The 22,395-nt window shown below is 48.6% G+C and overlaps 1 protein-coding gene across 2 annotated transcripts in view; it reads left to right on the top strand.

Moving 5' to 3' along the window:
- Window positions 1-237: 237 nt before the first annotated feature.
- Window positions 238-22,395, top strand: part of LOC126503803 (stearoyl-CoA desaturase 2) — a 37,631-nt gene continuing 15,473 nt past the window's right edge. The window contains exons 1-6 of one of the 2 annotated variants that reach the window (XM_050145745.1): window positions 242-597; window positions 1,109-1,391; window positions 4,523-4,653; window positions 6,145-6,350; window positions 7,685-7,917; window positions 9,546-13,296. In XM_050145745.1, coding sequence (XP_050001702.1) covers window positions 574-597; window positions 1,109-1,391; window positions 4,523-4,653; window positions 6,145-6,350; window positions 7,685-7,917; window positions 9,546-9,745 — 1,077 coding nt within the window. In that variant the 5' untranslated portion in view covers window positions 242-573 and the 3' untranslated portion in view covers window positions 9,746-13,296. Of the gene's footprint in view, window positions 598-1,108; window positions 1,392-4,522; window positions 4,654-6,144; window positions 6,351-7,684; window positions 7,918-9,545; window positions 13,297-22,395 lie in introns of those variants that run through there. The other variant, XM_050145755.1, reaches the window with a different exon arrangement.

Below are 22,395 nucleotides of genomic sequence, written 5' to 3'. Positions count from 1 at the left end.
GCAGGGTGGGGGCTGGGTGGAGGACCAGCGGGGGATGGGTGAGAAGCCAAAAGGCAGAAAAAGAAGGGAGGAGGGGGAGGAGTTGGAGGCAGAGGGAACAGCAGATTGTGCAGAGCCAATGAGAGCAGCAGGACGAGGTGGTACCAAATTCCCATCGGCCAATGATAAGCCGGAGTTTACGAAAGCCTCATTAGCATCTCCCCCCCCCCCTCCGCCTGACTGGGGATGGGACAATGCGGTGTTGGTGTCTGCAGTATTCCGAGTCCTGGACACTGCTGGCTGCAAGCTGCGATTTTGGCGTGCTCTCATTTCCTATCCTTATCTCCGCCCGTGGCTGCCTTGGCCAGCCAGCTTTTCAGTTTGTGCCTGGTCATTGATCAATAAAACGAACCTAAGGAAATACAGGACACGATTACCCCACTGCCAACTCTGGCCCAGGGCTGGTACAGGGAGCTCAGGGTTTCTGCACCAGTGGGCTGCAGAAACTTTGTGATAGCACCCTCAGTCCCTGAGGTCTGAAGCTCGCTGCACATCCTCATCCCTGGGAGCGTGACCCCCGCGCCCGACGCCAAGATGCCGGCCCACATACTGCAAGAGGTGAGCTCTCCCCAGATGGCCCCTCCCTCTCAGGTTGGCGTGTGCACATTGGACTTCTAGGTGGGTGGCTGGTTGGGGGGTTGGAGAGAGTTCAGAGCAGCTGGGAGCATTTAGCCATCATTTCTGAATTTCTATGCCTTGGATGGTTACTTCTCTACCGTCTGATAGCCAGGTTTTTACTTAGGGCATTTGATTCCCCAACTGTGTTTCTTGGTCTTTAAAGTTAAACCTGACCCCCTTTCCGATACTTGCAGGGTCTCATTTGTGAGTTGCTAAGGGTGCTGCTAATAAAACATCTGTCCTGCCCCTTCAGCATAAGGGTTATTCCCGCCGGTCTGTGCATTGCAGGAAACTTTCCCTTGTTCCATTGCGTGGCACACTTCACCGTCATGCAGCCTTGGCCGTGGGGTAGGGCGGCTGTTGCATCCTTCCCGCAGTTACGGTAGAGGAAAGTACCCCCTGCCGCCCCCACGCGTCTGCCGTCCTAATTCTCCACCCCCTCTCCTGGCAGATCTCTGGCTCTTACTCAGCCACCACCACAATCACAGCGCCTCCCTCTGGGGGACAGCAGAACGGAGGAGAGAAGTTTGAAAAGAACCCTCACCACTGGGGAGCGGACGTTCGCCCTGAATTAAAAGATGACTTATATGACCCCAGCTACCAGGATGAGGAGGGGCCCCCGCCCAAGCTGCAGTACGTCTGGAGAAACATCATCCTCATGGCCCTGCTGCACTTGGGGGCCCTGTATGGGATCACACTGATTCCCTCCTGCAAGGTCTACACCTGCCTCTTCGGTGAGCAGCTCCCCTTGTCTTGAGCCGGTACCTCAGAGTTCTACTTGCTTTTTAACGGGGTGGCCTCTGACCCAAGGCAGCAGCCCTTTCTTTTTGGTTTCCGATGGACCAGCTGGGCTGGGAAAAGCCTAGTGGGATTCGGATGGGGGCACTTGAATTTTAAGAGTCTCTTAACATTGTTGCTGAGGCCACTGAACAGGCTTTTCCGTGTGAGTCACCTGGTGGCACCTGTCCCAGCCCTGCCCGCCACAAAAGAAGCAGGCCCTGTCTAGGGGACTTTGGTACCAAGAACCAGACCACGGGCCTCATGGGGGCCTCATGGGAGGCAGCATGTTGAGCCCAGCGAGGGGACAGAGCCACGGGATGCTATTAGGGAGGAGAGATCATATGGGGTTTATAAACGACGGCTTGGACCTCTCTGGCCAGCCAGAGCAGGCTGGTTGACCTGGAGGAAGGTGAAGCAGGGTTTGGCACAAGCCAGTCATCAAACATTCTTAGACCCAAATAAGGTCGCTCAAGTGTTTCACCTTCTGCTCTGTCTGCTGCTGTTGCTTTTCTTCACCTAGCGCTAGGGACCCTTCCCCTTCAAACGCCATACCACACCGAACCCACGCCTCATGGCAGGGAATAGAGCCTTGAGCAGCCCCAGCCTTCAGATGGTTGTGGTGTGTGAGCGTCCTGCTACCTGCCTAGCTCAGCTCCATGGTGGAGGTTTATAGCAGTGCTGCCCCCTGGATGCGCACGTGTGCTCTGCAGGTGGCTTCACCTCTGAACCTTGAACCGGGAAGGTTCTGTAGATCAGAGCCTCTTGCTGCTCCCTATGGGCCCATGAGCAAGGGGTCTTCAGCACAGTGGGAGGTTTTCGGGAGCAGTTGTGAGTATAGATACTAATGGGAGCTCCCTTGGAGGACCGTGTATGTATAGAAGAGCTGGTTGTCCGTAGTGCTAGCGGCTTCTGTCTCTACCGGTCAAGGTCTTATAAGTGTTGAGAGTTTTCCAGGTATCAGATAGTCCACTCTTTTTTTATTTTTTTAATTTTTTTATTTTTATTTTTTTTTTGGTTTTTCGAGACAGGGTTTCTTTGTGGTTTTGGAGCCTGTCCTGGAACTAGCTCTTGTAGACCAGGCTGGTCTCGAACTCACAGAGATCCGCCTGCCTCTGCCTCCCGACTCTGCTCCCGAGTGCTGGGATTAAAGGCGTGCGCCACCACCGCCCGGCCACTCTTTTTTTTTAAATTTATTGTGCACACAGTGTGCTGCTGGCATGTATGCCTACAGACAGAAGAGGGCACCAGATATCATGACAGATGGTTGTGAGCCACCATGTGGTTGCTGGGAGTTGAACTCATGACCTGTGGAAGAGCAGCCAGTGCTCTTAGCCTCTGAGCCATCTCTCCAGCCCTCCACTCGTAATCTTGACAACACATCTTTGTCTAGAGTAGGACTGGAATACTTGTTTAGAGTAGCTGTGTGCCCTGCTGGCCTTGCTCCTGGCTTGGCTGTTTTAAGAGTCTTCTGTACCTCTGTAGACTCTGAATAGACGTCTTTGACAACACCGTGAGAGGTAGCCTAATGGGTCAAGCTCCCACAGTTTAGTTCTGAATTTAAACCTATGAGATGTTTAATACCCACTATCGGGGGACACTTTTCTGTGGGAGACAGGGACAGGATCTTAGTCTCCTGTGTGCTAGACCGAGAGGCGAATTGAAGAGGCTTAAGACTATCTGGGTTCAGCAAGAGTGGTGGTGGCGCACGCCTTTAATCCCAGCACTTCAGAGGCAGAGACAGGCGGATCTCTGTGAGTTCGAGGCCAGTCTGGTCTACAGATCAGGACAGGCTCTTAACTACAGAGAAACCCTGTCTCCAAAAGCAAACAAACAGAAAGACCATCTGGGTTCTTGTGCGTGGGATCCACATGTCCTATGGTGCACCCTCCACCACCCTTCCCCTCACCCCCATTACATTATCTGTGCTTTTGGATCCAATTTGCCTGGGTCGTCTGTGGCATGGAATGAATGCAGGTGTTTCCTTGGTGCGCCCCCAGCTTCTGCTTTGCCCAAAGCCTCCTGGGATATACCTTAGGATCTTTCCAAACGTAGGTATGGCCAGAACTTGCCATAGGTTGCTGTCCTGTTGCACCTTTTGGGTCCTGTGGGAGGGACAGGAACGGGGAAGAGGAGAGAGGGTTCTTAGGAAACTTATCTGTCTGCAGAAGGGCACAGAGCCGTTTGTGCAGTGCGCGGTGTCTCCAGTGGCAACCAAGTTCTGTAGCCCCTGGTGGCCTTTTGTTTCCTGATGTTCCTTGGGAGGGAGTCAGTACTGACCATATCTACCGAGGCCACAGCCCCTGCTTCCTAGTTCAACCAATGGAGGGGGCGGAAGGGTGAACTGCTCTCTTCCCCAGTTCTCCATCATGACTGGCACTTCCGGAACTTGCAGTGCCTCAAGGACAGTGAGGCAGTGCTCCTCTGCCAGCTTCGAGTGTTTCCATAGACAGGAGCGTGGCCAAGGAGAGACTGGGGAACTGGGCACACAGATCTTGGGGTCTGGATGAGAGAACTGGAAACACACCTTCAAACAGTAGACAGAATCTGTATCTTCACATCACCCACCTTGTTCAAGGTGTAGAGAATAGGAGGCTCTTATTATCCTTGCTGATGGCTGAGGCACTGTGCAGATCTGACTGTGCCTTACACCGCTACGGCACTGAAGTGGTTTTGTCCCCCTGGGAAAAGCCTCACGTGTAGACTTGGCTATTCGGTGTGTCGCCGCTTATTTTCTCTAACTAGTCATTGTCCGAGTTGCTCTGGCTACTGCTTCAAAAACTTCCCTGGGTATGGGTTCTAGGTTGAGAAATGCAGTTTCCTGACCAGAACATCTTAGAGGACAGCTAGAGGTCAAAGGAGATAAACCCCGGGACGATGCCCTTACAGACTCCTGACTGATGATGGCATAAAGCAGTAGTAAAATCTCCGAGGTTTCACAGACCAAGGCTTCCCAGGGCTTTAGGGTAAATCCGACCTTTCCCCAAAGGCTGAACGAGAAACTGGCTGGTACGAGCAAACTGTCTTTGGCACACTTCCCACATGGAACCGGCCTGTTGGTGATAACCCCAACTTTCTTGTCCTACAGCGTATTTGTACTATGTCATCAGTGCCTTGGGGATCACAGCCGGGGCCCATCGCCTGTGGAGCCACCGAACTTACAAGGCTCGGCTGCCCCTGAGGCTCTTCCTCATCATTGCCAACACCATGGCTTTCCAGGTAAGAAGTGGGTACTGTTGCTGTGCCTCCTCTCCCATGATGGGCAGTCATCGCCTTTTCTAGTCTCTGACAGACTCAGTGTTAAAGTCCAAATACTGTAGGGTCACTGGGAAGGGAAATAAAGGGTCCCCAGGTGCTGTTTTCCTCTCCAGGTCCCTGTGGTGTCACACAGTGTGGCTGCGGTGGGTCTTCAGTATAAAGGATGGGGCACAAGAGCTGGATGCTGTCCCTGGTTTTCTGGACTATAGGTGAACAGCTCACTCACACACTAAGTGAACTATCTCAGACTACATCACAGTGGGACAGAGGTTATCTCTCATAGACCTGGGGCTCTCTTGTTTTAACATTGACTAAGTCCTCAATGCCGATTGGGGTAGCAGATACTATTACTGCCCCTTTGTAGGTGAGGAGACCCCCAGAGATGGGCTCTTTCCACACTGCATTCCTGAGTGAGGCAATGGTGGGAAGTTAAAACAGAGCAAGGATAGAGAAATGGTAGGGGACCCTTGTGGCTCCTAAGCTTTAAGGACACAGGATAGCCAGTGGTGGGCTTCATTTGCGGCAAGAGGACACCGGGAAACCAAATTAGTACCCTCTGTCTCGTTAAGATTTGAGGTGCTCACCAGATATGCCTGATTGTTTCTGGCCTAGCAACTTTACAAGATTCTTGGGGGACAGAGAGAGGGAAGAAAGAGACACTGGTATACTTTCGAATCCAGATAAGTCCAGGGGTCTTTTAGAAGTGGGACTGTGCTCCTGCGTTAGTGCTGGTCTTGGATGGCATGCCTCGCCTGTTTCGACAGAGTAGCACCCCAGAACCCAAGGCCACTTGCCTCGTACTCTGAGCCTGAAGGATGGCTCAGTGGTTAAGATGCTTTCTCTGCAGTCCTGATGACCTGGGCTTGATCCCTAGAGCCTGCTGTGTGGAAGGACAGAACTGATTTCTGAAAGTTGTCCTCTGACCCCACACTCATCTATATTCACACACACATATAAGATGAACTTTAAAAAAGGAAATCCACTAACTTGCTAATGAAATGTGAAGGTTGTGACAAGCCTCCCTCCCTCTCCCTCCCTCCCTCCCTCCCTCCCTCCCTCCCTCCCTCCCATACAGTCTCAGCAAGAGGCTGTGCTATACCTATGTTCTGGGACTTTAAGTTGCTTTTCTGCATGTATTTTTCTTCCTTTTTGGTTTTTGAAGACAGGGGTTCTCTGTCTAACAGCCCTGGCTGTCCTGGAACTCTGTAGACCAGGCTGACCTTGCCTCTGCCTCCCAAGTGCTGGAATTAAAGGCATGTGCCACCATTGCCAGCCTCTGTATGTCCTTAGCTCTAACACAAGTGGAACAGAGAACCCTTCACTTTCTTCCCATGCATATTCTTGAGCCAAGAGTCCTGAGGGTTTTGTGTATTATACTGGGAGTTCTGGGCCCTTGCATTCCCCCAAAAGGGCTTCTCCTCAATACTGGGGTTCTCTTTCCTGTTCCCTCAGAATGATGTGTATGAATGGGCCCGAGATCACCGCGCCCACCACAAGTTCTCAGAAACACACGCTGACCCTCACAATTCCCGGCGTGGCTTTTTCTTCTCTCACGTGGGCTGGCTGCTCGTGCGCAAACACCCAGCCGTCAAAGAGAAGGGCGGAAAACTGGACATGTCTGACCTAAAAGCTGAGAAGCTGGTCATGTTCCAGAGGAGGTGAGTGAAGAGGGGTGACCCTGGGAATGTAGAATTATAAAATTAAAGTTGTGACGTGTTGGATCTGAATATTTAGATAATTTTAAAACTTATTTTTTTTTCTTTTTTTTCTTTTTTTTTTTCTTTATTTATTTATTTATTTATTAAATATTTCAGTCTCTTCCCCACCTCCGCCTCCCTTTAAAACTTATTTTTAATTTCCTATGGGCCACAGAGGTAAACTAATTTTATCTGATTGGAACCAGTTAAATGCAAAGCAAAACAAAACACTGTTTATTACCCTAAAACAAAGGACAGAGAACTGAGTGTAACTGAGACCTTCTCTTGACGGAGTTGGTAGCCTAGCAGGGGACAGAGGGATAAGCTGAGTAGCCTGATAGTTATCGGCATGCAGGCCAGGATATGTCTATACCGGACAGATACAAAGAGCAGGGAGACTGCTCTCTGATGTTCGGGGAAGGGCTTAGGGGAAGTGACATGGAATCCACAGTTGCACAGACATCACAGGTGGTTCAGAGGCGGACCGTGTAGGCAGAGCGTCGTGAGCGGAAGCCTCAAGAATGTTCCAGGAATGTTCCTCTGCTTGAAGTACTAGGTGTGAGAGATAAGAAGAGCGGCCAAGGCATTGCTGGTGCCCTTCCTGTGGAGTCTTGCTCGGAGACTGAAGAGTAGCGAAGTTACCAGCAGAGTTACTAAAGGTCCTCTTGCAGCGTGGGGCTGTTGCCCACTCACGGAGGGGCGGTTAGATGGTAGGAAGAGACCTAAGCCAGGGGAGCAGAGGTCAAAGCTGAGGAAAGGAGTTTGCTGCGGGGCTGTGAAAGTGAAGACATGGCTACTGAAGGACCCGGGAGGGATACCGTTCCCTTGGAGTATCTGGGCTACAAGATGCAGAGAGCTAAGTGTTGCTATAGGGTCAGAGGCCTGCAGTTGGTCTGGGACACTCCAGAGTGTTTCGGGGTGGGCCAGCAGAGCTCAGAATGCTGGTAGCAGAAATAGCGGCATGACACCACCTGCTACACCTGACACACACCTGAGACCCTGGTCGTGAGAGCGGACCACAGAGGCAGGTAACAGCTGCTCAGGAAGGGCTGTGATAACGAAGGTCATTTATGGCGTCCACGCTGCCCCGTGTAGACAGTGAGATAACAGCGTTTGCTCTCACATTTTCTCCCACGTTTTTTTAGTGTGTGTGTGTGTGTGTGTGTCTGAGTCTGATTCCTGCTGCTCTTTAGTCATGGTGTCGGGGAGAAACAGCCCTGCCCGTCAGGAGTGGACAGTTGACGGAAGTGTGAGCGTCCCCTCTCCACAGGCTCTCACGTGCAGTCTCATTGTAGGTACTACAAGCCCGGTCTCCTGCTGATGTGCTTCATCCTGCCCACACTGGTGCCCTGGTATTTCTGGGGTGAAACTTTCCTCAACAGCCTGTGTGTCAGCACCTTCCTGCGCTATGCCGTGGTGCTCAACGCCACCTGGCTGGTGAACAGTGCCGCCCACCTCTATGGCTATCGCCCCTACGACAAGAACATTAGCTCTCGGGAGAATATCCTGGTTTCCATGGGAGCCGTGGGTAAGTCCCCAGCATGACCGTATCTGGTGGCTTGTTGGCTGGAAATGCTTGGCCAGGAGCCAGAGGAGTCAGAAACGATCCGATTTGTGTATATGTCCCACTATAACCCTGCGGGTGATTTTACTAGGGGAGCCTTTTGAGAGGCCGTAACTTCTGTGGAAAGGTTGATCCCCTGCCCCAGGGGAGGCTGGTGGGTCTGCAGTCTCATTGGGGGCTGGAGATCATAAACAGAAATGTAGGTAATTTCCACTAATGTAAGTCATGTTTTTATTTAGCCATGCTGCACTTTGATCTGTGTAGTATACTTGAACATGGGGCATCTGTTAGTGATGCCCGTGGGGTGGCCATTAGCACATGTGCCTTCTCGCTCCCTACCAGCCTCTTCCCGCTTGTCCTTTGCTTTTCTCCTATTCTTTTTTTTATTTATTATGTATACAATATTCTGTCTGTGTGTATGCCTGCAGGCCAGGAGAGGGCATCAGACCTCATTACAGACGGTTGTGAGCCACCATGTGGTTGCTGGGAATTGAACTCAGGACCTTTGGAAGAGCAGGCAATGCTCTTAACCACTGAGACATCTCTCCAGCCCTCTTTTCTTCTATTCTGTGCTCGAGTTCCCCTCCCCACAACATTGCTTGGGGAATCCTATCAGATGACTTGATCATAGTTGATCCAGCCTATAAATCCAGTCCTGGGTGTCAGCGCTATCTGTGCCCACATCTCCCTGTCCTTTCCAAGAAGAGAGTTTGACAGAGGCCGCGAGTTAGTGTTCCATATGCTGACCCTTGGCTGCTTTTCTTTAGCGATAACAGACATTGGTCATTCAACGACACTGTTTAGATTGGTGCTCATCTTTGTATAGCGCTCATTAACCTCGCTATGTTGGATATTACTAAAAGTATCTTTTCTATGTTGGCATGATGGTTCAGCAGGTAAAGGCATGTCGCCAAGCCTGGCCAGCCTGAGTTTGATCCCTGGGACCCACAAAGTAGAAGAAATACAAATTGTCCTCTGACTTCCACATACTCGCTATGGTGTGTGTGCATGTGTATATACACATTCAAATATTAAAAATAAATTTAAAATATTTTACTTTTTATAACTTACATACATCCCTCTTTTCAGGGGCCAACCTTTGCGCGTGTCTTTATTTTTGAATTTTTTAAATCTATTTATTATGTATACAGTATTCTCGGTATTCTGTCTGCATGTATGCCTGCAGGCCAGAAGAGGGCACCAGATCTCATTACAGATGGTTGTGAGCCACCAGGTGGTTGCTGGGAACTGAACTCAGGACCTTCGAAGGGCAGGTGGTGCTCTTAACCACTGAGCCATCTCTCCAGCCCTTGCTCGTGTCTTTAATTCATGTTTGAAATAAATTACCTACACTCTACAGTGCTAAGATCCTCTTAGAAACAGTAATTTGGATAAGATATATAGATCCCATAATATAAATGGAACCACGATGCCTTTGAGGGTGTCTGTTTCCTCAGAGGAAAAGATACTGCATTTATCCATTCACGCATAGTCTGCTTCTCCAAGGTTTAAGCCACTGGGTAAGAGGTGTGCTAAGATCAGGAGGCAGCAGTCACCAAGCCCCCTAACTGCTCCCCGTGCTTCTCTTACAGGCGAGGGCTTCCACAACTACCACCACGCCTTCCCCTACGACTACTCTGCCAGTGAGTACCGCTGGCACGTCAACTTCACGACCTTCTTCATCGACTGCATGGCTCTCCTGGGCCTGGCTTACGACCGGAAGAAAGTATCTAAGGCCGCTGTCTTGGCCAGGATGAAAAGAACTGGCGATGGGAGCTGCAAGAGTGGCTGAGTTTGGAATCTTCCGGTTTCTGTTCCCAAAGCCAGCTTGGCAGAGGCTTCATGTTCTGTTAATTAACTACTGAGTGTTGCTCCCCAGACGCTAAAGTGATGACGTTAACCCATTCTGGTACAGTATTGTAAAATGGACACGTATCGGAAGTCAATGGCTCTTCCCTTTCGATGCTAACCTTCTCTTCTCTTTTCCCGTTGTCTTTTTCTTTGCTTTGTCCCCGTTGACCTCATTTCTCATTGCCTCCCAAGCCAGCAGCTGCTCTGCTATGGGTCAGTGTTCACCTTGCAATGCATACTGACTTTCCAAGGGTCTAAAAGTACAGGTTTGTGCCTCCACCCCACCTCTTAAGCTGTGTTCTGAGTTAGAGATGCAAGAAAATCTTCAGAGGTTTCTCCTGTTATTTTTAGCCCAGGCTTTGCCAGATGAAATGGAAGATAGATCTTAAGGGGCCAAATTCAACATGCAGGCCGTGGTTCATCAGAGGTGCGGGAGAGGGGGATCTTTGGTGATCCGGCTCAGCTCTTGCCTAGTGGAGGCACGGGAGCCTTTTCACACAGCATGCCTCCTCTCCTAATTCTGAGTAGGTGACAGCCATGGAACTTGGTGACACTAGAATACAGTAACACATGTGAGTATCTCCGGGTAGTTTAGGTTGATGATTTAAAAAAAAAAAAAAAAAGTAAACAACCGTTTGTAGGGAAACTGGTCTCTACTGAAAAAGGATTTTCTTTTAATGACCAGGCTCGTGCCAGGTGTGGTGGGTGGCACATGCCTTAAATCACAGCACTTGAGAGGCAGAGGCAGGTGGCTCTCTAGATAGTGAGACCTTGTCTAAAATAAGTAAATAAATAAAGCGATTAAAAGGACAAGCAGAGTGAGAAGTCTTCGGGTGAGGCGTGTTGGAAATTGATGAGGGCAGTCACTCATAGTTTTGAGCGTTCTGTGAGTTGCGCACCCCACTTTTAATTCCTGCTCTCCGTTGGTTGCTCCCATAAATTAAGGTGGCTGTGGCATTTTCATGCATCCAATAGTGGAAGCGTTTATAGAGTTGGACTTAAGGTCTATCCTGGAACCTGCAAATACTCATTTGGAGTGCTTCCCTCTGAAAAGAGTTGCTGAACACGTTGCCTGTTCCTCCCATGTTGGGCAGCCGCTGGAGAAGTTGGGAGACACCACAGGCAGCTCCTAATAACTTTCCAAAGGAAAACCTTCCGGGCACACATTGCCAGGGGACTTCAAAGTCTTGGGGTGCTCTAGTGAGACAGGTTAGATATTCGCTCTTCGGTCTTTGTCATAAGGCTTCTCCTACAGTATTGACTCTGACCATCCAGTCTACATGGAGGACTCTGCCTGGGACACATGGCCCTGTCTCTGAGCTCTACCACGTCTGCTTCTTTTTCCTACCCACTTTTGTGGTTTTGGTTGTGGGTTTGTTTTTCTTCTTCCCCTTTGACATTTAGTCTTGCTCTAGGCAGAAATGTCCTGTGTGTTTACAGGCAGCAGATGGGCAGTCCCAGCCGCTTTCTTGCACAGGGATGCGACACTGCGTCAGTAGTTAGTAGAGCTGGCTGTCCTTCCCTGTGGCTTGCAGATCCTCCACCTCTATCCCTCAGACTGCTGGCACTCTGGAAACGGTAAAGAAAAATTTGGCAAACTTTCTAGAAACATCCTGACTCAGAGAGGCTCTTTGTCTCATGAGTCATTCCCAAACAAATGCTACCCTTGTGCCAGTGCACCAGGGACAGGGCGGGCGAGACACAGTTCCTACTCTAGCCTCAATGTGAGGCAGGGTAGAGCGTGCTCAGTGCTCCCTGCATGTTCAGCAAGGCTCCTTGGGCTGATCAGCCCTCTCGCATGATGCTGTCGTGCTTGGAGGAGGAGGACTTGTCAGCTAAATGGGAAGCACAAGAACCAAGGTCGCGTTCTTAAGTGCCTCATTTGGAATCCCTTATCCGTGGAGCCATGGTCTGCAAAGCTTTAGCTAAGATAGGACATCTGAGATGCCGTGGACGTTTCAGCAAACTGTCCCTGTAGCTCAGTCAATGAGGCAGAAGTGTGGGTCTGCTCTATTAGATTGGCTGTGTCGTGTACCGAATGCTATCTATCCCACTGAGCCCCAGTAGTGGGGGAACAGCTTTCCTGTGTGAGTGGAGTAGAGAGGCTTCAGGACCTCTGTGTGCCCACATGAAAGCAGCCTTATCCTTTAGCTATTCATTAAAATAGAGCTCTTGGAAGATATCCATGCATTTGCTGACCTGTGGCCCTATTCCTTGGAAATGCCTTTTGGGTGACTTTAGCTTCACTGGTTAGCAGGTGCCCGTTTAACCTTCTCTTCTCGGCTTGCCCCATGGAGCTGAACCATGCTGTGGCTGGGGAGGACCCCATTATGTTTGGGTCGGTGGAGAAGGGTGTACCAGCTCACTAAGGAATACTACTTTCAAGATTTTAAAGCTCAGATCAAGTGACACATTACTAAGGAACTAAGATCTGATGGAGGGACTTTCTAACAGTCCTCACCTTGTGGACACGCTAAAATCTGACTCGGGTGCCTTACCTCTTCTCTAATCTGTTGCTGTGAGCCTGTAAAACATGGCAGGTGTCAACTGGCCTGGCTGGAGGACTCACTGTATATTAATTTGCAGTATTCCCTTTCGGGGCTTCGTTTTTGGGAACTTTTCTTAGGGCTGTTTGGATGAAAGTGCCCATAGCTGATGGATGGTGGAAGTAATTTGAACGCCTGTGAGTTGGAGGTTTTGCTCTTTGTTTTAAGATTAAACGCTGGTTGTAGCATTTAAAGAGAAAGCTCTTTTTCATGGTTTGCTAGTATCCTGAGCGTCGTCTTTAGTTGAAATAGGTTAGTAGGATAAAGTTAAGAAAGTGGTGGCCATGTTACGCTGGTGGTGCAGGCCAGGGCCTCCTACCACTCTCAATGTTTTAACAGGTCCCTCTCCAGCAGTAACGAGTTCACTCCTTGGATAAGAGTGTTAGTGAGGGAAGCGCCCTCCCGACCTAATCAGCTCTTAACGATCCCAGCTGCCAACGCTGTTGCATTGGGGATGAAGTTTCCAACCCATGAACTATGGGACAAACTCAAACCATAGCACTGGGCCTGTCACTGAATGATGTGACTGAGTATCACGTCTGTGAAACTGGGATAATAATCCTGCCCTACCTCAGTGGGTAGGTTTGAGCATGGCTAGATGCTCTTTATAAAAACCCACGGGGATCCTCAGCAGAGTATTTTAAGTCCTGCACATTTTTATAGTAACTGTGTCCACTGTGGACTTGACACGTGCCTATGCCCCAGATGACATTGTTACTCTCCGTCATTCTCTCCCTAGAGGGAGTGGATGCGTTAGGTGATGTATGCTCACTGCTATGAAAACCTGCAGGACGCCATTTCCTTCCTTGGGTGGGAGTTTCCCTTTATCACGTGCAACAGTAGTTCTTTGTGATCTAATAATTCTCATTAATACCAACTCTGAACGTATTTCCGCTCATCTGAGGTTGTGTTTGTTCATAATAAAATGAAATGGATCTGACTGCAATACGGCTCATGGTGTTGTGACTGGGACACAGTCTCCCGGGACCTGGTTCGCCACCCCACCCGTGTCCCTCGCCTTTGAGGCAGACCCCAGTAACCTGCTCTGCCTTTCTAAGGTGTAATTCGAGGTTCAGTTCCGGCAACAGGAAACCAGTAGTCAGTTGGCGTTAAATCAAAAACATCACCAGCTGACTCCTTGGCTTGGAGAAGTGCCAGGTTCCGTCAAATAGTTCTAACCAACAGTGCCTGAAGAGCAGATCTTCCTCCAGCTCATTCTTTTTTTTTTTTTTAATTTTTTTTTATGGTTTATTTAGCTTTATTTTATGTGCATTGGTGTGAAGGTGTCAGATCCCCTGGAACTGGATTTTCAGACAGTTGTGAGCTGCCATGTGGGCGCTGGGATTTGAACTCCGGTCCTTAAGAAGAGCAGTCAGTGCTCTTAACCTCTGAGCCATCTCTCCAGCTCCCCCTCGAGCTCATTCTTACCTCAAGAACGTGCTGTCTTGGGTAGCTTCTGGGCCTGCTGGTTCACTAGTAGCCCAAAGAACCCAGCCATCCCAGGGAGGGTTTTCGTAATGGGCTCTGCTTTCCCTTGTTTTCCTTTAGCCTTTTCTACTTTCTCTGAGGCTACTTATGTACAAAAAAAAAAAAAAAAAAAAAAAAAAAAAGGAACACACAAATTGTAGAAGGCCGGCTTACCCACAGGAACTTTCCAGCCAACATCTGGGCTTCCAAGAGTACGCAGAGCCATTACCAGCGCAGTTCACCTCAGCTGGTCCACTTTCGCCTTAGTCTAAAGGACTCTTAGAAGGCTGTGGTGCAGGCCTGTCTTCGGGCTGTTTGGAGGGCGAGGGAAGAGGACTTAAAAGTTCAAGGCCTGCCAGGCAACCCAGTGAGACTGCCTCAAAATTTAAAGAAGTAAAGGGGAGGGTTGAATGGTGGGGTGGCTTAGTAGTGTGTCTGTCATGAAGGAGCCCCTAAATCAATGAAGGTTCAATCCCTGGAACTCAGTAAGACTCAGTCATTCTGAACACCCAGAAACAGAGACTGTATGTTGAATCTTTGCCAGTCCTTAAGAGCCAGGTCAGCTATTACTTCCCTTTCCTTGTTCAAGAAGACAATAATACTTTTTTTTTGTGTGTTTTGTATGAGAGGCTAGAAGTAGGTTAAGATCCTAGCAAGATTAAACCATAAGGCAGGGCAATAATTTCTTAAATATGGTAGAAAAATACAAGCAATGAACGTTTTTAAGTATATGAACCAGGTTTCATCAGCACCGAGACTTGTCTTTCACAAGGTAGTATCAGGAGATTGAAAAGGCAGATTGGGCTCAGAGCCTAATGCTTAGTACGAAACGAGTGTCTTTATTCTGCTGTCAGCAGGACTGAGCCGGATCCAATACTCTAGACCCAGAGCAAAGGAACCCTTACACGTCAACAATAAGACAATGAAGATACAATAATAAATATATAATAATATCTGGTATTAAAATAAGGTATTTGGCTGGGCAGTGGTGACACATGCCTTTAATCCCAGCACTTGGGAAGCAGAGGCAGGCGGATCTTGGTGAGTTTGAGGTCAGCCTGGTCTAGAGTGAGATCCAGTACAGGTTCCAAAGCTACACAGAGAAACCCTCAGAAAAACAAAACAAAAAGAAGACCCACATAGGGACGGTACGTACACGAGGGTACTTGGTATTCGTAGCCCTCAGTTTACACTAAGTCGCATAAGGAAACCCCTCATTTCATCCAACGTTGCTGTAATGGAAAATCAGAGCAAACAATTGCTGGTGAGGACGTGCACAGAAAGTCACACTCATCCACGGACAGATCCGAGACTGTACATCTCCTCTGGAAGGTATCAGCTGTCTCCCAGAGTTAACAGCATACAGCTACCAGCTCACTGACCCACTTCTAGGTGTCCACCCGCGGCCTGGAAAGATGTGTCCACACAAAAACTTGTACGTGAGTGTTGATAACTATTACATCATGGTGCAAAAGCAGAAACAGTCCGAAATGACAGCAGCAGATGTCTGGACATAATGTGGTATATTCATACAGTGCAGGGTTCCTCAACCATAACTGAGTACGAGATTCAGCATTTTTCTGAGTTACACAAGACACTGTATGACTCTAAACGAAATGTCTAAAATAGGCAAATCTAGAGTCAGAAGGCAGAGTGGGAGTTACCAGAGGCCAGAGAAGAACAGAAAGTAATGAGCCCTCTTCTGTGGTAAGTAATGAACATTTTCAAGTTTGATGGTTGGTCAGCTCAGCAAATATATGCTAGAAATAGCTAATCATAAATTTTAATTTTTTTATTTTTGTTTTTCTGAAATAGGGTGTAGCCCCAGTTGTCCTGGAACCCTCTCTGTAAACCAGGCTGGCCTCAAACTCAGAGATCCACCTGCCTCTGCATCCTGAGTGCCGTAAACCAGCATAGCCCTCCCGGGTTTACCATAGCCCTCTCGGGTTTACCATAGCCCTCTCTGGTTTACCATGGCCCTCCCTGGTTTACCATAACCCTCCCCGGTTTACCATAGCCCTGGTTTGCTAATCTTTAAATAAACTTTTAAAGTGATTTTATGGCTTATGGGTCATGTCTGATAGGAACATTAAATGAGATGAGTACTTGGTGCTCTGTTGTTTCGAGGCTGAGAGTCAAGTGAAAATGTACTAAGAAAGCACCGGGGAAGGTCATGACTTTGGTCGAAGGACACACTCTACTGTATTCTGTTTAATTCCACAGTGATGTGGTTTCTGATCTCAGACTTCAAAGACACAAAGACGAACCACGTGGCAAAAAGCAGCGGCTATAATGTAGACTCTGAGATGGCAATCTTGCCACATCAAATTACAGTGGTTGGGAAGAGCCAGATACCATCTTTAGAAGTGAAAAGGGTTCACGCCCAACATAACCCAAATCCAGTGCCTTTTGAAGCTGGACAGTCAAGTTGAGTCTACACCATTTCTCTGGTCAGCACTAAGCTAAAGGCTGCATCTAACATCAGAGGCAGATGATGGTGGGACCTTCCCTTGGGGCAGCTGGGTTCATTCAGAAGCCGTGAGTGTAGTGGTGCTTCAGTCTGGCTCCACAAAACCAGGTACAGTCACCATCACTGTTGAATTAGGAGCAGCGGCAGGGCTGCGTCCCCGGCACCCGGCCGCCCGCATGGCAGGTTTATGCCCAGAAATAATTACATGGAAACTGTATTCTTTCAAACACTGCCTGGCCCATTATCTGTAGCCTCTTATTGGCTAGCTCTTACATATTGTTCTAACCCATTTCTAATAGTCTATGTAGCCCATGAGCTGGCTTACCAGAGAGGATCTTAACGTGTGTCTGGAGTGGGAGCATCATGGCGACTCCTTGACTCAGCTTCTTTTTCCCAGCATCCTGTTCTGTTTACTCCGCCTACCTAAGGGGTTGGCCTATCAAATGGGCCTAGGCAGTTTCTTTATTAATAAGAAATCACTCCCACATCACATCACCCTGCATAAACTTACTTGGTTCTGAAAAAAAAAAAGTACAAACCCAGTTTACTCTCCCCTGTGATGGACCTTAGCATTCCACCACACCTGAGTTTTAAGCCTGCCTCTCAGACCATATAAACAGTGCTGTCCCTTTGTCCCACAGCAAGCATCTCAAGGGGAGCTTCTTCTACTGCAAATGTCCCCCTGCACCTCAGCAGTGGTACTCAGTGGTAAATGTCACAGGAAGTGGGAGTTCTCTTCTGTGACCTGTACTTAATGTTCTATGCCATAAAGAAAGCACTGACATTTTGAGGAAATACCATAAACCCCAATGATAAGCTCCCCAAGGGACTGAGATTCTATCTGTTGCTGGAGGCAGAAAGAGCCTCCTCTGATGACGGCCCCTCCCACACTATCCTGCCCAGCCTGCACTGCCCAGGCAACAGAGAGCTCACAAAAGAGCATTGTATGTGGTGCTGACTCACGGTGATTTTGGTGCTGGGGACATCCAAGAGTCCATTAGCATCTTGGCCATTTCCCACAAGGAACAATGAGTAGTCAGGGCCTGACCTTAGAAGACTCCTTGAACAAGGAGAGGCAATGAGAGAAAATGGCAGTGAAAGGCGTGGCGGGCCCAAAACCATGCCTGCTTGCATTCTTATTACTTTTCATTAGAAGTCGAAGGGTGGGAAGAATAATTCTCCAGCTGGAGAGATGGCTCAAAGGTTAAGAGCACTGGCTGCTCTTCCAGAGGTCCTGAGTTCAATTTCCAGCAATCACATGGTGGCTCACAACCATCTATGAGACCTGGTGCCCTCTTCTGGTGGGTAAGGCATACATGCAGACAGAACATTGTATACATAATAAATAAATTAATTAAAAAAAAGAATAATTCTCCTCTGAGTCTATTTGTGTTGGTTACACTTGTTAACTGAGGTGTTTTCTCACTGTAGAAGCTAGGTGCTTTAATTATCTATTTATTTCTTAGGGCTGATGATGTAGGTTGAACTCTAGTCATGCATGCAGGATGCTCCGGATTGCATTCCCAACACTGAAAACCAAAACCAAAACAACCCTAACTAAAAAAATGAATGACATTGTAAAGGCACCATACTGAAGGTCACAAATCCATGGCGCACAGTATATTCGTAATACTGTTTAAGCACCATCATCATCACCATCATCTGCTTTTTTTTTGAGTATTCTTTTTAAAATATTTATTTATGTGCATTGGTGTTTTGCCTGCTTGTGTATCTGTATGAGAATGTCAGATCCCCTGGAATTGGAGTTACAATTATGATCTGTCATGTGGTTGCTGGGGATTGAACCCAGGTCCTCTGGAAAAACAGCCAGTGCTCTTAACCCTCTTAACTGCTGAGCCGTCTCTCCAGGCTTTCTGAGACGAAGATTTTCTCTGTAGTGCTGGCTGTCTTGGAACTTAGTCTGCAGACAAACCTATCCCCTGTCTCTGCCTCCCTAGTTCTGGAATTAAAAGTGTTTACCATGGTGCTGGGCCTCATCATCTTCATCATCCTCACCCCAAAAGGAAACCCCAAGCTCATTCAGACGACTCCTCACAGCTTTCCCATGATAGCAACAACCAATCTGCTGTCTATAGATCAATTGCTCTTCATACTTATTCCAGAAAAATTGTCAAACAGCGTGTGTTTGGCGTCATTACAGCATGATGTTCTGTGTGTCTCTTTGTAACAGGCCCCAGACCTTAGCAGGCTCTCAGAATTGAACACACCAGCCATCATGATGAAAGAACTACTCAGGCCACGGAACCCAGCAGGAATCCAGCACGGTCCAGCAGGTAGGCAGCAGCACCTGACCAAATGAAAACAAAGGTCATTCATCAAAGTCCATTGTTGTTGGAAAGTCTCTAAATGTACTACTGACCTTGCTTTTTGGCTTCTGTAGTTCTCCTTCTGATTAGCAGCTCTTGCTGAGATATGACATCAATGAGAGTTTTTGTACTTACAAGTTCACCCTGAAAAAGGTTCAGGGCTACACTGGGAACCACCAGGTATAGTCACCAGCCAATTAACAATGACTTTCTACTGGCTTAAATCCATGTCCAAGTAAGTAGTCTTCTCTGGTAGATACCTGTTGTGATCTAGCTGCCCTCACTCCACCTGACCAAAGGTGGAACTTCCTTGTGGTCTGTAATTGACAAGGATGTTTGTAATCTTTCTGGTCAGTGGTTTTCCTCAGAAGCAGTAGAGGTATAAAAAGGCTTTAACTTGGCTAAAATAAAGGTTGCTCTTCTTTCACCTGAAAAGAAGCCTCCGTGTCTCAATCCTGGCACCCCCCTGCCAGTCTCGGCTATCCAGGCTGTGCCTGCAGTGTGGCAAGTGTAGGTACCACTGAGATCTGGAAAGTGGGGATTCGTGAACGGGGTCTCTCCATCTGGAGCATATTGGGGAAGGTAATGTGTTTTTTTTTTTTTTTTTAATCCCCAGAGCTACTCTGAGGGACACCCTCCAAAGGATTAGCAAGTATAAAGAGGCAAGAGGGTGACTTGAAAGCCTCAAAAAGTAAGGGAAACTCTTAAGGCAACAAGGCACGGAAGTAACAAGGAAGGCAGCCGAAGATTTTGTACAAACAATAGCTCAAGTTAGCCCTTGGTTTATTACAGGAGGGGGTTTAAATGTTCCAGACTAGGAACAAGTCAAGTCAAGTCAGATTAAAAGGAGTATGTGTTTCTTCATCCCCTGAGATGCTCTGAGGTATGCCCTCTGAAAGATTGGCCAGTAGCAAAGTATTAAAGAGGAGGCAGGAGGGTGAATTGAGGGCCTCAGAAAGATAGAGTGTGTACAGATGTATGCTATTACGTTGATTGTGTTGTCTTCTGTGTTCAGGACCGGAGAAAGACATTTGATTCTGGGAACTGCTAAGAAAGGTATTTTGACTTTAAAATATGGGCCTAAGGATTTGAAAGTAGGGCCCCTTCAATGGTAAGAGAGACCTTGGAATCACCGCAGCTGTGATTGTAGTTTTGGAGTTGCTCTTTCCCAGACTGTGCAGACAGCTGAGACTGTCAACCAGCTGGCTGAAAGAGTCAGCAATGCTTTGGACATTCAAAATGATCTTAATGCACATATTCAATTGGCACATATTGACCTTGAACCAACAAGTGGCTCTGGTTCAGGAGCAAGTGGCCTTTTCTTTGGACTTTTCAACAGTTAATCATGTTATGTGTGATACTCATGGCACTGTATTGCATGCTTCTGCTACAGTTATGGAACTCAACCCTCATATGAGAGAGGTTTGGAATACTGCTTTTGTTAATTTTACCACCCAGTTAGTGCATGCTAGATGGTTGCAGCACTGGTCTGGCTCGTTGGTGCTGTCAGTTCTGGGAATACTTGGTTTAGAACTATGTGTCTGGGTAGCCACGGACGCACGGACGGGCAATACTTTGGGGGCAGGATGCCACCTAAGACAGGGAATATTAGAGGGCAGTGCCCCACGTGACAGGCAAGGTATTCCACCCAAAGTAACAAGACAGGCACCTTTTAAATAAAATGGGGGGAGGGTTTGAGATCTAGCTTCCCTCACTCCCCCTGACCGACAGCGCAACTTCCTTGTGGTCTGTAATTGACAAGGATGTTTGTTATCTTTCTGGCTGGTGGTTTTTCCACAGAAGCAGTAGAGGTATAAAAGGCTGTAGCTTGGGGCAAATAGGTTGCTCTTCTTTGACCTGAAAAGAAGCGTCTGTGTCTCAATACCCCACCAGTCTCGACTGTCCAGGATGTGCCTGCCTGCAGTGTGGCGGATACCACATGTCTTCATACTGTGGCATAAATCGTTTTTCAGTCCTTTTTATTATTAACATTTTATTGTATTTGTGGTGACTCCCCCCTCCATTTTGAGTACTTTGAATACTACACTTGACACATTCATGTGCCAATATTTCAGCACCTACTTTCTGTTGATTTGTGTACACAGGAATGGGATTTGTCCTGTGATAATTCTGTTCAACCGTTTGTGGGGTAAACAGTTTTCAACAGTGGCTGATGCGTTCTGCATGTCCACCAGCAATGACAGAGTGTCACCCATGACTCTCCACCATAACATTTGTCCCCTTTTTCTTTCCCCTTTGGGGTAGAGTGGAAGCTGCTAGTACTAGCAGGATTCCTTTAGCCATGCCTCCAGCCATGCCTCCAGCCTCACCTTTTCCAGACCAGGCAGTGTGGCGACTTCCCTGGATCACTGCCCCCTCCCCCCACCCGAGCCATGTGACACCATAAACTGTAACTGTACTGGTGACCTCGCTCTATTAAACTCCAATACAGATTAAGCCGAGGGCCTGAGATAGCAGGAAGCAAGCAACGCTCGCTCTCTTTCGCCAAGACTGGCCCTCTGCCAGCGCCTGCCGGCCGCTGGGCGGACGGCAAGAAACAGGTTGACGGCCCCTCCCGGGGTTACTCTCGGTCAGCACCGCCCCCAAGCTCACCTGTGTCCACTCGGCCCACAGCGCCTGGCCCCGCGCAGCCAATCAGAAGCCGTACTGGGCTCTGTCCCCGTCCGCTCCAACCACGAAGCTCAGCCCCTACAGCCTGCCCGGAGGAGCGCGTGAACTTTGCGGTCACAGGTGGAGCCGCTGAAGAGCTTTCTAGGGATTGCAGTTCCTTGGGCCCTGCAAGGCCAGCCCTGCTCTAGCTCAACCAGTGACCTTGAGAGTGGGCTCTGGTCACCAGCTATCTCCAAGGAAGGGAGGCCCTGGCAAAATCGTCTACGCAGTGCAAAAACTTGGGGCGCCAGAGGCCCAAGCGCCAGGAGTTAGCAAACAAATCTCGAGTTGGGTCGTGCTTCAGAGGATAGCTCGCTGCAAAGCACAGCGTTAAAGTGTTGGGGAGCTTTCTGTGACACTCGACATGAAGGCGCGTGGAGCGGGCAGTGGGTGGGAAAAATGCAGAGGAAGCACTGAGAGTTTCCATTGAGTCTTTTTTTGTTTGTTTTTGGTTTTCGAGACAGGGTTTCTCTGTACTTGTTAGATTCCTTGGCCAGGAACTTACTGAGTAGGCCAGGCTGGCCTCAAAGTCGCAGAAATCCAGCTGCCTCTGCCTCCCAGGTGCTGAGTGAAAGACTTCTCTCGGGAGGAGACCTCCCCGACGCCAAGGAACAGGCCGAGACCACACGGATGCAAATCGCAAGAGGTTTATTGGGTAGACACAGGTACCTGCGGGCAGCAAAGTCTTTAGGAGGACTTGCGCGCCTGCCGACTGGGGGGCAGGTTTTTTATAGGGAAGAGCAAAAAGCAAGTTTACAGAAGCAAAAGCGTGGTTATCGGAATGAGGCGGGGGCATGAATGGTTTCCTCTCTCAGCATGGGTGTCAGCAAAAGTCATCCTGTTCCTATCTTATAGATATCCTGTTTTGCAGTCAACCTGCTTTGTTGATGTCCTATCTTATTGATATCCTGCCTTGCAGTCTTCCTATCTCATCCTGCTCTCTCAAGCACATGGGATGTTCTTATGAGAGCAGGCTGGCTGCTGTGGGTTTTGAGGAGGGGGTCTGTAGGGTCTTTCACTGAGTAGGAATTTAAGTTGTTTTTGAATTCGAGTCTGGCTTTGTAGCCCAGGGTGCCCTCAAATGGATGATCCTGCTTCAACCTCCTGACTG

Source organism: Alexandromys fortis, unplaced genomic scaffold, assembly GCF_014885135.2.
Source record: "Alexandromys fortis isolate MF-2015 unplaced genomic scaffold, M_Fortis_MF-2015_v1.1 scaffold_16, whole genome shotgun sequence".
NCBI classification, from domain to species: Eukaryota; Metazoa; Chordata; class Mammalia; order Rodentia; family Cricetidae; genus Alexandromys; species Alexandromys fortis.
This window is presented reverse-complemented; position numbering and strand designations above follow the sequence as displayed.